A 13,030-nucleotide genomic window follows, 5' to 3' on the forward strand; every position below is an offset into this window, starting at 1 on the left:
CAGTCAGGGAAATAATAAAAAAAAAGTAAAAGCGAGATAGACAAATGTGTCTTGTTAGCAACAGCCAAAAAGCGCTTGACTTGTACTAATAACAAAAAGGCTATGTTGGTCACTATGGGTTCAAAGACGAAGCACCCTGTCACCAACTAGCTTGGAAAATTAGCAAATAATGTTTCCTTTCCTTGATAAATGGCAGACAGTTCCCTCTCACCAATCATTTTTTAACATTTTGATGCATGTCTACGATCCCGCCGGAGGAACAGAAAAGTTTACCGGCCCTCAATTTTCCGATGATGAATGGGACACTGTAAATGTGCGATTTCTATATGAGGTATAGTTCATTTTAAGCAATTCTAGTAAATGCGTGTCACTGATTAGGACAAATAGTCTGCTTGTGCAATAGCACGAATGCTATGTCTTATTCCTCAGACCTCCTCTGAGACATTGAACAGGAATGGTGGGGTGGGGGGTTAGAAACAAGGACAAAAATATTAAGAAAATAAAAGATAAGTCAATCTATAAAATTGTAAGAAGCCAATGTATTCCTCGCCACAAATCACTTGCGGTAAATTGTGTTTTTTTTTGCATATTTGTAGATAGATAGTTCTTGAAATCTTAAATTGTCCCCTGTGTCCTTTTTGGAGATGTTTTGTTAAAAGGCAACAAACAAAAGGGCACCGATTCATTTAATATTTCATGCAGACAAGTAATATACCATTGTCAGCTTGATCAATGTGTTGCCAATAGAGAAACAGCAAAGAACAGCTGCAGACCGGTCAGGTTCACAACAAAAGACATTGCAGGACACACATAATACCGGAGATCTAGAAAATAATGCCATGGAGCTATAATTACAAAACACAAATCTCGGCCAGGCAACGTGCTCGGGACAGCAACTCTAGGGCAGCTCAATGATATTTAAAGCTGTCTAGAACATTGGGGGGAAACGAAAGGTTAATTGGGAACTTTTTTAATGCAAAATATACTTTTGTGGTTTGGCTGTTGACATCATTTAAATACTGGCCTTTGGGGTCATTTATAGTGGAGCAGAATTTTTTAACATGATATCCAATAATTTAGCAGCAATCACGCGGATACTTTTCTTTCTTTACCTAAATTATTGGACTAGCTGACCCCCATCCTCATCACTTGGAGGGATTATGAATAGCTCAAACTTTATCTAAAACAGTTCTTTGCTTTTTGTTCTGAATGGGACGAGGTGACCAGCATCCACAAGGGACGCCGGTCACCAGTGACCACAATGGAGGTAGCATGGAAGTGTCTAGATGAGTAGAGAGCACAGTTTTACACCAGTTTTTACACTCCTTAATGGGGTGTTTTTAGGGGATGCTTAGTTAGGATGGTAAATAACAAAGAATCCGGTATCAACTATCCAACTCAGCCCAAGTGTCCTGTTACTTATGGACGAGTTTTTCCATCAGACAAACAGGATCTCGGGTGCAGCACCAGAAAGTCAATCCAAAATTTGCCAGAAAGAAAAAGAAAGGTGGCACTCACCGTCCCTGGAAAGATCCTTTATTTCTCAAAAGTTAAAACAGACGCAGGAGAGTTTTGTGGAAACGTGGTGGGCGACGGCGTTTTGCGGCCTGCTGCACTTCAAGGAAACTCAGGACGGTGCGAAATGGCCATCGTCCACCATGTGTCCACAAAACTCTCCAGCATCTAGGTTTTAACTTTTGTGAAATAAAGGATTTTTCAAGGGACGGTGAGTGCCACCTTTCTTTTTCTTTCTGGCAAATTTTAGTTAGGATGGTAGCACACTAACTTAGTGATATTAGAAGCACTAAACTTAAATGGAAACCATCATATTAGACATGTTGTCAGATCTGTCAGCAGGATGCCATAGAGCAGGATGAGTTGAGAAGATTGATATATAACTTTGTGGGAAAAGAGTCATAATTTATTCATTTAAATCCCTGCTCTTTCTATATTTAGCAGTCCAGTGGGCGGTCCTACTCACTGACACAGAGATTAGTACTGCCCACTGGACTCCTAAGTATAGGAAGTGCCGGATTTAATATAAAATACAAGTTATACAGGATCTTTTCAAACTAAACGCTATATTAAACTGCTCAGCTCCTCCCGCTCTATAAAATGATGCCTTCAGATCAGAGATTGGGTTCTACATGACAGGTTCCCTTTAACAGATCTACCATTAGACACTGCGCTATAATTAATAATTGCTCCCTATAAAATTATGCATTCATACCAAACTTATCGTGAGTCATCTATCAGTCATCGCTCCTCAGTTGTCTGGATTATTAGGCAGTTTTATGATAGAACCAAATACCAGAGTTTTGGATTTGCCATATTATGGGAAGCCGGTCCTGCTCTAACCTTATTCACATTGAGGTCATTTTTGATACATGGTAAGGTTCTAATACTAGAGACAGTATAGGACCGTCCCGATTTGGATACACCTTGTCGCAGTGGGATGGCTTTAATCCTTTTTTTTTTAATAAAAAACAGTGTTTACTAAGTGCCCTATGTTATTTATATACGCCATTGCTTTTTACTTACTTACAGCAGGGTATATGTTCATTTTGTTTCTATCTTGAGTTTTATGATAGAACCAAATAGCAGAGTATGGGATGCCTGATTAAAGGTGTTTGTGTTGCTAAATAAGTGTGAATATTCATATTATATATTTGTTCATATTTTTTTTTTTACCTAAATGTACCCCAGAATCAGACCCCATGTCCCAGCCGTACTGCAGAGGCCAGAGCGTACAGTTCTCCGAACAAATGAAGTAGCTGTGAATTATGATAGAATAAAAATCCTATGATTTGTGGGAGGTAATTAGCAGTCATTTGCTCAGCGAATACAAGTTATTTGTTTAAAGTGCGCTGACCTATGAGACAGCTAGTTTGTCTTGCCTGTGATGGGAAGGACTATTGACTCCAAACTGTGTGGCGGTGTCAGTGATAGAATCACATTTGAATGCGCACAAAAGATCATTAAAGCGGCCACTTCTCATGTTTCTCAAGTGGAATAGGAGATAAACTGTGTCATGTGCTGCAGGCCAGAAATCAAATACATATGTTACCAGAGGAGATATTATTGAAAGTGAAATGGAAGCATTGTGCAGGGTATATAGACGACATCCTGCTGTAATAGAGAAAGCATTTCCTTAAAAATATTCAAAAATTCTACTAGTAATTTAAAAACTTCAAAACAGCCGGGAGAAATAAAAATGGCCAGCTTTATAGGTCACCCAGATTTCCTCGTATTGAAAATGGCAAATCAGCCAATATAGTAGCAGGGAAGAAATCATAATCTAACAAGGTAAGTTTGCCATTCAGAAGTCTGGAAAAAATGGATGATGACTCTAGAAACCATAATAGTATCAGATGCCTTAAGATGACCACACATTAGACTTATGTAAGCCAACCCCACCGATATCGATGGGTTCGGCCGACGATCTAACGTGAATGGGGTCACTGGCCAAATGATGGTCAAGAGTAATGCCAAACAGGTATGTCCAATTTCGGACTACTGGTCGAATTGTTCTCCTTGAGATAGGCCATTAGCCGACATGTCAGTCAGTGGCTTTCTCATAGAGAATACAGAAGTACTCGGACGCATGAGCGCTCCTGTGTATGAGAGAGTCAGCTGAGATGACTGTCAGTCATCTTTCGTCCGACGGACATCTAATGTGTATGGCCGGCCTTATATAGATGGAAGAGAATGACTCAAAGGATACGTAGATGTGAAAAGTCAAATAAATAACTTTTAAGACTTTGCCTTAGCTATGGATTATTTTTTTTGAGAACTAAAAAGGGTTTCCACAAATAATTGGATTATAGGCCCCCATACACATTTGATAACAGTTGGCCAACTCCACCCATATTGGCAAGTTGGACAGACAGTCTAATGTATATGGGAGCTTCCTAGCTATCCCCTGGCAGGTGATGACAGAGGAGAGGAGGATCGGCCCATTGGACTTTCAACTGAGTTTTCTTGTTGATCTCCCTGAAGATCAGCCACCGCCAGAGGAACTTGGTAGCAGATCCCTTGCAGAGAACACACGAATGCTCCTATGTACAGGGAAGAAGGGAGAAATAGCTGTTGGCCAAATGATCAGTCGCCTGACAACTATCTACAGTGTATGGGACTTTTACACTAAATATCAACCAGTGACCAGAACAGGTGCCTGGGAATGAATTTCCCAGCCCATTCAGGTTAAAATGGCCACACTCAGAATCACAGTCTGGACCATTGGTAGGTTCTACCATGATACAATGTAACCAGTAACGTCAAGGTCTCGATTCACATCAAACTGGGCACCACCAGACTCTGTGGAATTTAGAGCTTGAGAAGAACAATGTGTTCAGCCAAACGTAGTCCTGGAAGCTGCCTGCACTTTATAAATACTCTGCTTGATGGATGTAGTGTTGTGTTTGAATTGGAGAAGATATATCTTCAACTTTAGGAGAAACTTTTTCACAAATTCATTTATTAGAACGATTTCCTGACATTATGAATGTGCTGCTCAGCTCCACTTTCCATATTTAATCAATGGATCAGCATGTGCTTCCAAAAAAATTCAGAGCCAATATAATCCTCCAGTGAGGGCTTTATGTTGTCTGCCTTGTTTATACCTAAATTAATAATGGTCCTTTTGTAATCTATCCAGTATTGATAACAGGGGCCTTACATATAAATGGGATGGAGTCAGTATCCCAGATTTGAAGATCATTTTTCAAGAGACCATGGACCATTTCATAGTTCCATAAAAGCTATGACCTGTTCAGATCCAGAATATGGTACCCATGGGGGTATGAGGGATTGTGATCTCATATGGAGACAGGAAGATGTTTCTTATCTTAGATTCCATATGAACCACCCGATTGAGAAATGTACATGCTCCACCAGAGAGGAGACTACCAGAGTATTTCCCCTAGAAGGGAGATTATATCACTAATATAATTTCAATCTATGAACCCTTCATTGAGGCTCCTTGGATGTAACTCAGTTTTGTGCATGTCATCATAGCCGAAAAATATATCCGCAGTAGTCTTGGGCAGCGGTGTAACTATTGGGGTCAAAATGGATGTAGTTGTGATCTGGACTTGAAGTCCAAGACTCATCACACATGGACCCGTAGCTGAGCAGTAAGGACTTTGAGTCCTTTAGTGCTTACATGCTCATTGGTTGCCATTAGGACAGGAGAGCGAAGAGGTCATTTTCTTTGGAGGGTCCTGTTTTGGGCAATGCTAAAATTATTCATCTGATCTGGAGTCTGGCTTTGGTGTCTGACCTGGGGTTGGAATGAAGGATTTCATAGATAGCAGTCAAACGATCATTCGGCCAACAACTATCTCTCCCATACATAGGAACGCTGGAGCCAGCCATTGGAGATCCAGTAGGTTGGATATGTCTCTCTCCCAACATCATTTGTCCAGACAGAGTCAAGAAGCCCCAATACACATTAGACTAGTTTCGCTGGGTTCGGCTGACTTTAGTCTAATGTGTATGGGGGCTTTTAAACATCTGGTCTGGGGTGTACTTTAACCCTAGAACGCATGACCATAAAAATCTACTTTTTCACATACCTGGGGCCTTTTAGGCCCATGTGCAAATAACATGGAATAACTCAAACAAAAATGACAAACAACTATATACATGAAGAATACCTAGAGTTTCAAAATTCTAACTAAAGTAATTTTGCAGAAAATAGAAAACAATTAACACGGCGGGCCTGCGAGGCCCCAGGTATGCGTTCTAGGGTTAAAAGGGGGGGCTTTCAAAGTTTGTCATGGTGCCTAGCTTACTTTTCTTTTTAGATGTATTTTAATATGTTTTCACTACAATGTTACATTATTAATATGATAACGCTCATAACGAATAGATGTAATGTAACCAACCCATAGTGAGCGGACAGCAGACATGAGGAAGCCTTTTTAGTGACACTCTTGGTCTATATTCAACGTAAATCACACATAACAATTAATGTAAAGTAAAACACGTCATTCATACTCCAGATCCTTGGTTATATGGCGGTATCAAGTTAAACATTCCTAGTGCACGTAAATGAATCACATTTCGGAGAAGTTATTATTTTACAGATTTTCTCATATCTAGTAATTACAATGCATCATGCCCCAACACTGAGACCAGTTCATCAGTATACAGCCCGGAATCAACTCAGGATACACAGTGGCCCAACAAATTCTCCCTTTTAAATAAGGTTTGCTATATTACTAATACAATTCCGGCTTAAATTAAAAAATACATCGTAAGACCCCCACCTCCTTCTACTCCCCTCGCTGTGTGATTAGTAAAAGAGCAGACTGATCCAATGTTACTTAGTACCAGTATATCGCCACTTATTCGCTTCAATCTAGAAGGCAATATACTATTAACTGGCAATTACATACAGAATGATTGTTAATTCTTCTCTTAAGTGCAAGCTGCTTGGAAACTGTTATCTCTCTCTCTAATTTTTGACCTTCTTACAACAGGGTGAGGTGCACTGGGAATACAAAGGACCTGTAGAAAATAGCTGGACATGTCATTTGTGACTCACTCTTTTAATTCACCGTGCTAATCAACTGAACTGCCACATTCTCCCAAGGTAATTGTATCTTTATAATTGTTGAAAGGAGCAGGCAATACAGAACGGATAGTCTGGGGTTTGTCCTTTCTTAGTATAATGAGAAACTGTGCCGTCAGTATTTGTTACTGTAAGAACCTCGAAAAATAAAGAGGACCTTATTCTCCCTCTATTTACTGAGCACTTCAGATTTAAGTACTTTATAAAGCGCCTGGTTATCACACCGCTCTCCCCTTTCATTATCTGGAGGCCTCGTTGCCCTATGGTACATCTCATACTGAGAAGGTTAAATGTTACTGTGGCTGAGAACACAATATACTGTGATAGGAACCAGATGCTCACAGTACAACATCCCTCCTCTACTGAAAAAAGAAACAACACGTCATTCGCTGGGTCGAAAAATTGCAGCCCCATCATGAAAAATGTTATTAGCAGCGATACATTTACGTTGCATATCAAACATGTAAATCGATAAGGTTTATGGGAACTTACCGGTATAAACAAATCTTCCAGGGGCGCCTTTACAGAATTGCTTGGATTTGTAGGAAAGTGTGACTTCGACAACGCCGGGAATGTGTCTGGGTGGGGTTTGGACTCTTATGGCATGGGGTGTAATCAGCTAATAGGGATGAAGATGGAAATAAAAATAAAGTATTAGGGATCAATATATCTTCCACAAAGGCACAATTTAACTCTGTTATTTATTATTTTTTATTTAACTCTTTGAGGCTGCTTGAGTCTATTTCTGTTTCCATTTTAAGATGCAATAGACTCGCTACGTAGATGATTTCCTTGACTATTGTGACTAATTAGCAATTCAGTTCTGCTATATCTATATATACAGGGGTGCCTTTACAGAATTGCTTGGATTTGTAGGAACTTCGACAACGCCATGAGTGTGTCTGGGTGGGGTTTGGACTCTTATGGCATGGGGTGATAATCAGCTAATAGGGAGGAAGGAGAGGAAAACAAAAAAAAAAGTCTTAGGGATCAATATATTTTCTAAAAAGACACAATTGAATGTTTTACTTAAGTCTTTGAGGCTGCTTCAATTTTAAGATGCAAAAGACTCGCTACGTAGATGATTTCTAATTAGCAATCCGGTTCTGCTATATCTATATATACATCAAAAAAACTCCTGATAGACCAAAAGATTTGCTAGGGGAGGAACAACTAAAATAGTCTGCAAGTTATCCTTGAATTGGGTTTGCAGGAAAGGCCACAGGGCACGATTCGCATGAAAATTGCCTCCATATGGCAACACCCATGCCTGCTCCTAGTAATTTTTAACACTAATTGGTCAATTGTGCTGAAAGGCCTGTTGTGGATTTCCACTAGGGGGCCTAGACGTGCCTTGGTTTGCATTGTCCGAGCTCTCCCACCACATGGATAAAAAGATAGTTTGATATAAAGCCTCTTGATACCACTTGTCAATTGACTATCGACATCTCGTTGGTGGAAACGCGCGCTAGTTCAAAAGCCGGCTGATTCCTATGTCTTACCTCGCTCCACACCAGCATCGTTCCAAATACCACTTGTAAACCATCAAAGAAATTATCTCCAATAATGATGACGGTAGCTCCACCAGTGGTCCAGCCTTCACTTGGACTGATCGCTTTTATGCATGGTGTAGCTGCTTGTATGGAGGGAGGATGGGTTGGAAAGAGAAGAGGAGAGAGGGAAAAGAAATAAAAAAGTAGAGAGAGAGGAACGTTAGTTTTCTTATTTCCTCTAGAACGTACCCTCAATGGCAAATGACAAATCATGTTCCAAAGCAAAAAAAAGAGTGTATAACAAAGATATATAAAAGAAAGAAAAGAAAAACAAATGCATGAAGGTTTTTTTGTTTGTTCAAGGCATCCATAAAATAAAGAAAGGAACAGTCATACATCAGCATGGAAATGTATTTAAAAGGGAACTGTTACATGTTTTATAAAGCAAAGGCCAAGTAGATTGCCAGTGAGTAAGAAAAATGGCTTAATACGGCAAATTACGTGTCAAAGCAAATATGGCTATTACAAATGATTAAGCGCCACGTGCATGTGGCATGTCGATTTATCTGCTTTACTGTACAGATCTAAGCACAGTCAATCACAGGCTTGTTGAATGAAATGGAACAGCAAATGTGCAGAATTTGGATTCTATATAAGCAGCTAATTGGGTTGGGTGATTTTATTTTTTTTATTTTTTTATTTTTTTTTCCCCCATCAGCGATCTTTGCCTTTGGTTCAAAACTTAATTTTCTTCCACCGTTCTATAATTACTACTTTTCAGTTTTCATGTTGGGGGAAAAAAAAAAAAAAAAAAATCAAAAGCTCTATATTAATACTTCTGTCAAAGGTACACATTTTACATCTAATATTGTTTGTCGACATGAATCCCTGGGCCATTTACTTGACCTCTCTTTGTCTCTAGAGTCTTCACATTTGCATGAGTTATTACAATGCTCTGGTGGGGTAAGCAGCACAAGCCGCACTAGTCACTCCAGGCTCACAGCAGCCTGTAAAACTGTGGCGAGGCTGGGGCTGAAGGCTGCTCAGCCTCTGTGAGGATGGCTTTGTTCTTCACTTTGATCAGCCTTTCTTTTACACGGTGTTGACAGACCTTTTTTACCAGCTTTGATGGTCTTTTGTATGCTGACTTTCATGCAAAGGAGCAGATGCTAAGATATACACTTTCCCTATTACAAGTAAATTCCCTTCCTCGATATCTCACCTGCAGGGGTTGGTTTGACAATACTGTATTATTGATTGTCCTCAAGACAATATAAATGCTCCTTTTGTTGTCCTTCCTATACTGCTGTCTCTTCGGAGAGCGCCACGCTCACTGACATCTACTTAGCATGCGGCAATGGATGCTCCGTCTCGGTTATACGAATGTGATGACTTGGGGTATGGGTCTAGGCTTCAGGACATTGAGTTAACGTTCAAGAGGACCTGTCACCATTCTCGACATGCTTGTTTTAGTAAATGCTTGCATTCCCCCTCAATTAACAATTCCGGAACAACTTTTCTCATAACTCTGTGTTCTACCATCCCTCTGTTATTCCTCCTGAAACTGTCACAACTGGATGACATTATTCTCTTTTTCAAAGTGGGTGGTGTCCCTGAACATTCTGCCCTGATTGGACAGTATCGGTGTACAGGGACACACCCCCAAGTGATAACATCCAATTGGGAATTATTATTTTTTTCAACATTTTTAAGAGGAATAACAGAGGAACATCACAAAAAAAATTATCCAGAAATTTTAATATAGGTATTTACTAAACATGCCAGGAAAGGGGACAGATCATATTTTAAGAAAACTTATTTCTACAAAAATCAACCCCATGATCATCTGCTTTTTTCTACTATCTTTTGACATTTTTATGAGTTAGTCAATAGCTTTGTATAACAGGTATCCAAGCATCTTAAGTTATAACCCTGTGTTCTACCATCCCTCCGTTATTCCTCCTGAAAATGTAACACCTGGATGACATCATTCTCCTTTTCAAAGGGGTGTGTCCCTGAACATTCTGACACTCTGAGCCCTGATTGGACACTATCAGTTTACAGGGACACACCCCCAAGTGATAACATCCAACTGTGAATCTTTTTTTTTCTAAATTTCCAAGAGGAATAACGGAGGTAGAAAACAAAAAATTATCTAGAACTGTTAATATAGGTATTTACTAATCATGTGGTGACAGGTAGAAATGATTGAAGCCAAACTGTAAATACCTATATTAACAGTTCTAGATAATTTTTTGTTTTCTTCCTCCAAACTGTAAAGTTCGAGGTTCGCACCGGACACCTAGTGTCCCTTGCTGGACTTCGAACACAGACTTCTCCTGGAAGGCCATTTTAGTATTCGGGAGTTTGGGGAGAGAGACTCTGTGGGGATACTCTGCTTCCTTTGGCAGCCCCCTAGCCCTTACTACGACCATTTTACAGCCCTTTCACAGCACAAAAATGTGAGTCCCCATTGAGTTCTATAGGGTTGGGCTCGGGTCAGGTTCGGGTTCAATTCCGGTACCCGAACCCAACTTTGGACTAAAGTTTGGTCGAACCCGACCATCCACGGGTCCATCCATCCCTAGTGACAGGTCCTATTTAAAGTAAACCTATTATACAAGAATCAGTTCTGTAATCTAAATTTTTCTAAAGTCTGTTGATATTTTTATAAGAGTCACTCAATAGTTTCGTATAATAGGTATCCAAGCATCTTATCTCATAACTCTGCGTTCTGATATCCCTCTGTTATTCCTCCTGAAGATGTATAAATAAATGAATAACTGGGTGATACAATTCTCCTTTAAAAGGGGGCATGTCCTTACACATTCTGACACTCCCTGCTCTGATTGGACAGTGTCAGAGTGGTCAGGGACACACCCCCAACTCATAACACCCACTAGTGATTTTTTTTTCTAAATTTGCAGGAGGAGAAGAACAAAAACATATAAATTTCTCCAGAACTGTTATTTTACTAAGAAGGTATATTTTTACTATACAGGCCAGGATTGGTGAGAGTTCCCCTTTAAATTAAAGCTACGTCAACAAAAATCAACCCCGTAGCCAAATACTTATTTATTAACATTTTTTTGATGTTTTTACAAGAGTTACTCGAGAGCTGTGTATAATGGGTCCTCAAGCCAAGTAACAAGGCCCAGGTGTCTCGAAAGCAAACACGTGCGAGGAGCTGCAACACAGGGGCTGAACGCGGGTCCTCGTCCTAACTAACACTATGGCTAATCACCACTCGCTATTGTTGTTTGGAGCACTCCAGACATGCCACCTTCCTTTGTTTGCTTTGACGTTAGACCAATGGAGGTTATATTTGCTTATTCTATGTGCACATCCCTCTGCAACAGAGGAACAGAGCACACACTGAGAACCTGCCCTTAACTAGCGCTGTTGACTTCATGCTAATAAGTTCATACAAATTTTCATTTCTGAGGCTTCCGAATGACATTTGCTTTTCTTAATTGCATGGAGAGCATTTGAAAAGGATCAGATCTCTAAAGACTGACAAGTCTCCACACAGGGAGTGACCTTCATCAGCACAGCCAATTATGGCAAATAATTCTTCCACTCCCCCCCCCCAAAAAAAAAGAAGAAAAATTACAGTAAACAAATTTACTTTGGAGGTTAGAAAAAAAAGGAGGGAAAAAAAAGTCGAAATCTATGGCAGGCACAAGAGGTTTTCTATCTGGCAGCTGGGACTCACTGAAAACACAGATTGTCTAGGAAGTTCTAGTGCCTGGGAGTGGGAAAAGAAACAGAAGCTGGCTCGGGATATTCCGATAGCCGTCCTCCGCCTGCTTGTATTTGCATACATTTCAATGCACATATAGAGGAGGAACATGTGTTCTATGGGAACCATAGCAAAATGAATTACACAGACAGTGTTAGAGATCTAATGATATACGTGCACAATACACTAAAACAGAAGAGTAGGGAAAGAGGGAGGGAAAAAAAAAAGGCAAAGCGTTCATATCCCAGGGCTGTACGTTGGGGTGTTGAAAGCACAACCCACACACATGGCACAGCCTGATCCCATCTTATCCCACAGAATGCCACAACTATATCATTAAAATCCCCAAACCATTACTTGTGCGCTTTTTGCTTAATTAATAAGAGAGTAACTTTGATATCCGGTTGGTGTCAACTACTCGTTTCATGTTCATTAATTACGGACAAGAAGTAGATTTGTCATATTTTACTATCCACGCCATGGAAATATTCATTTCGGTGTCAATATTTGGAGAAATATTTTAAAAAATTTCTTTATTCACGTCGGCGTCAATATTTGGAGAAATATTTGAAAAATTTCTTTATTCACGACGGTGTCAATATTTCGAGAAAGATTTAAAAAATTTCTTTATTCACGACGGTGTCAATATTTCGAGAAATATTTTAAAAAATTCTTTATTCCCGACGGTGTCAATATTTACGTTTTTGCTTGTTTCTTTAGATAACTTTTTGCAGTCTGGTTACACTGCCTTTTTTTGTTGTTTTGTTTTGCTTTTTTATACTTTTGTTTTTTTCTTGATCAAGTATTTTTTTTATTAGTAAACATCTTCATTATAGCAGTTTTGATTAATCAGCAGAGTCTCTGGAGTAATATCACAGAATTTGTCACCTTTTTCTGAATTCACAATATTGAGACACTCAAACAGGCCTAATCTTGCCTCATGAAGACTCCTTTGTTCTGCCTGCTAAAATGTCTTGTAATTGTGCTTAGGATGTCCAGATGGCTGGCTGATACTCCAGCTGATAGGATTATACCTTTTACCTCTCTTAGGGCCATCTGTTCTCTTTAACTCACTAAAACCCTGCAGCCTGGATTCAGTTGTCATTATTGCATAAACCTAACTGCATTACAAGTACTTGGCATGCAAATCAGTTCTGTGCTGCAGGCCTGGTGGTGCTGTGATAGAAGTTGCTTAAGGTTTAGGCTATTAGTACGTGA

The 13,030-nt window shown here is 39.7% G+C and overlaps 1 protein-coding gene across 23 annotated transcripts in view; it reads right to left on the reverse strand.

Annotated features, from left to right (window-relative positions):
- EBF3 (EBF transcription factor 3) overlaps window positions 1-13,030 on the reverse strand; it is a 181,448-nt gene that overhangs the window by 49,678 nt on the left and 118,740 nt on the right. For 15 of the 23 annotated variants that reach the window (XM_073685090.1, XM_073685073.1, XM_073685086.1 and 12 more), the window contains exons 9-10: window positions 8,080-8,213; window positions 7,070-7,196 (exon numbers count right to left, since the gene is read on the reverse strand). In XM_073685090.1, the coding sequence (XP_073541191.1) occupies window positions 7,070-7,196; window positions 8,080-8,213 (261 nt within the window). The remainder of the gene's footprint in view (window positions 1-7,069; window positions 7,197-8,079; window positions 8,214-13,030) is intronic. The other 8 variants (XM_073685091.1, XM_073685081.1, XM_073685085.1 and 5 more) reach the window with 1 other exon arrangement.

This window comes from Phyllobates terribilis, unplaced genomic scaffold (assembly GCF_046119375.1).
Source record: "Phyllobates terribilis strain yellow unplaced genomic scaffold, ASM4611937v1 Scaffold_5__5_contigs__length_657084704, whole genome shotgun sequence".
NCBI classification, from domain to species: domain Eukaryota; kingdom Metazoa; phylum Chordata; class Amphibia; order Anura; family Dendrobatidae; genus Phyllobates; species Phyllobates terribilis.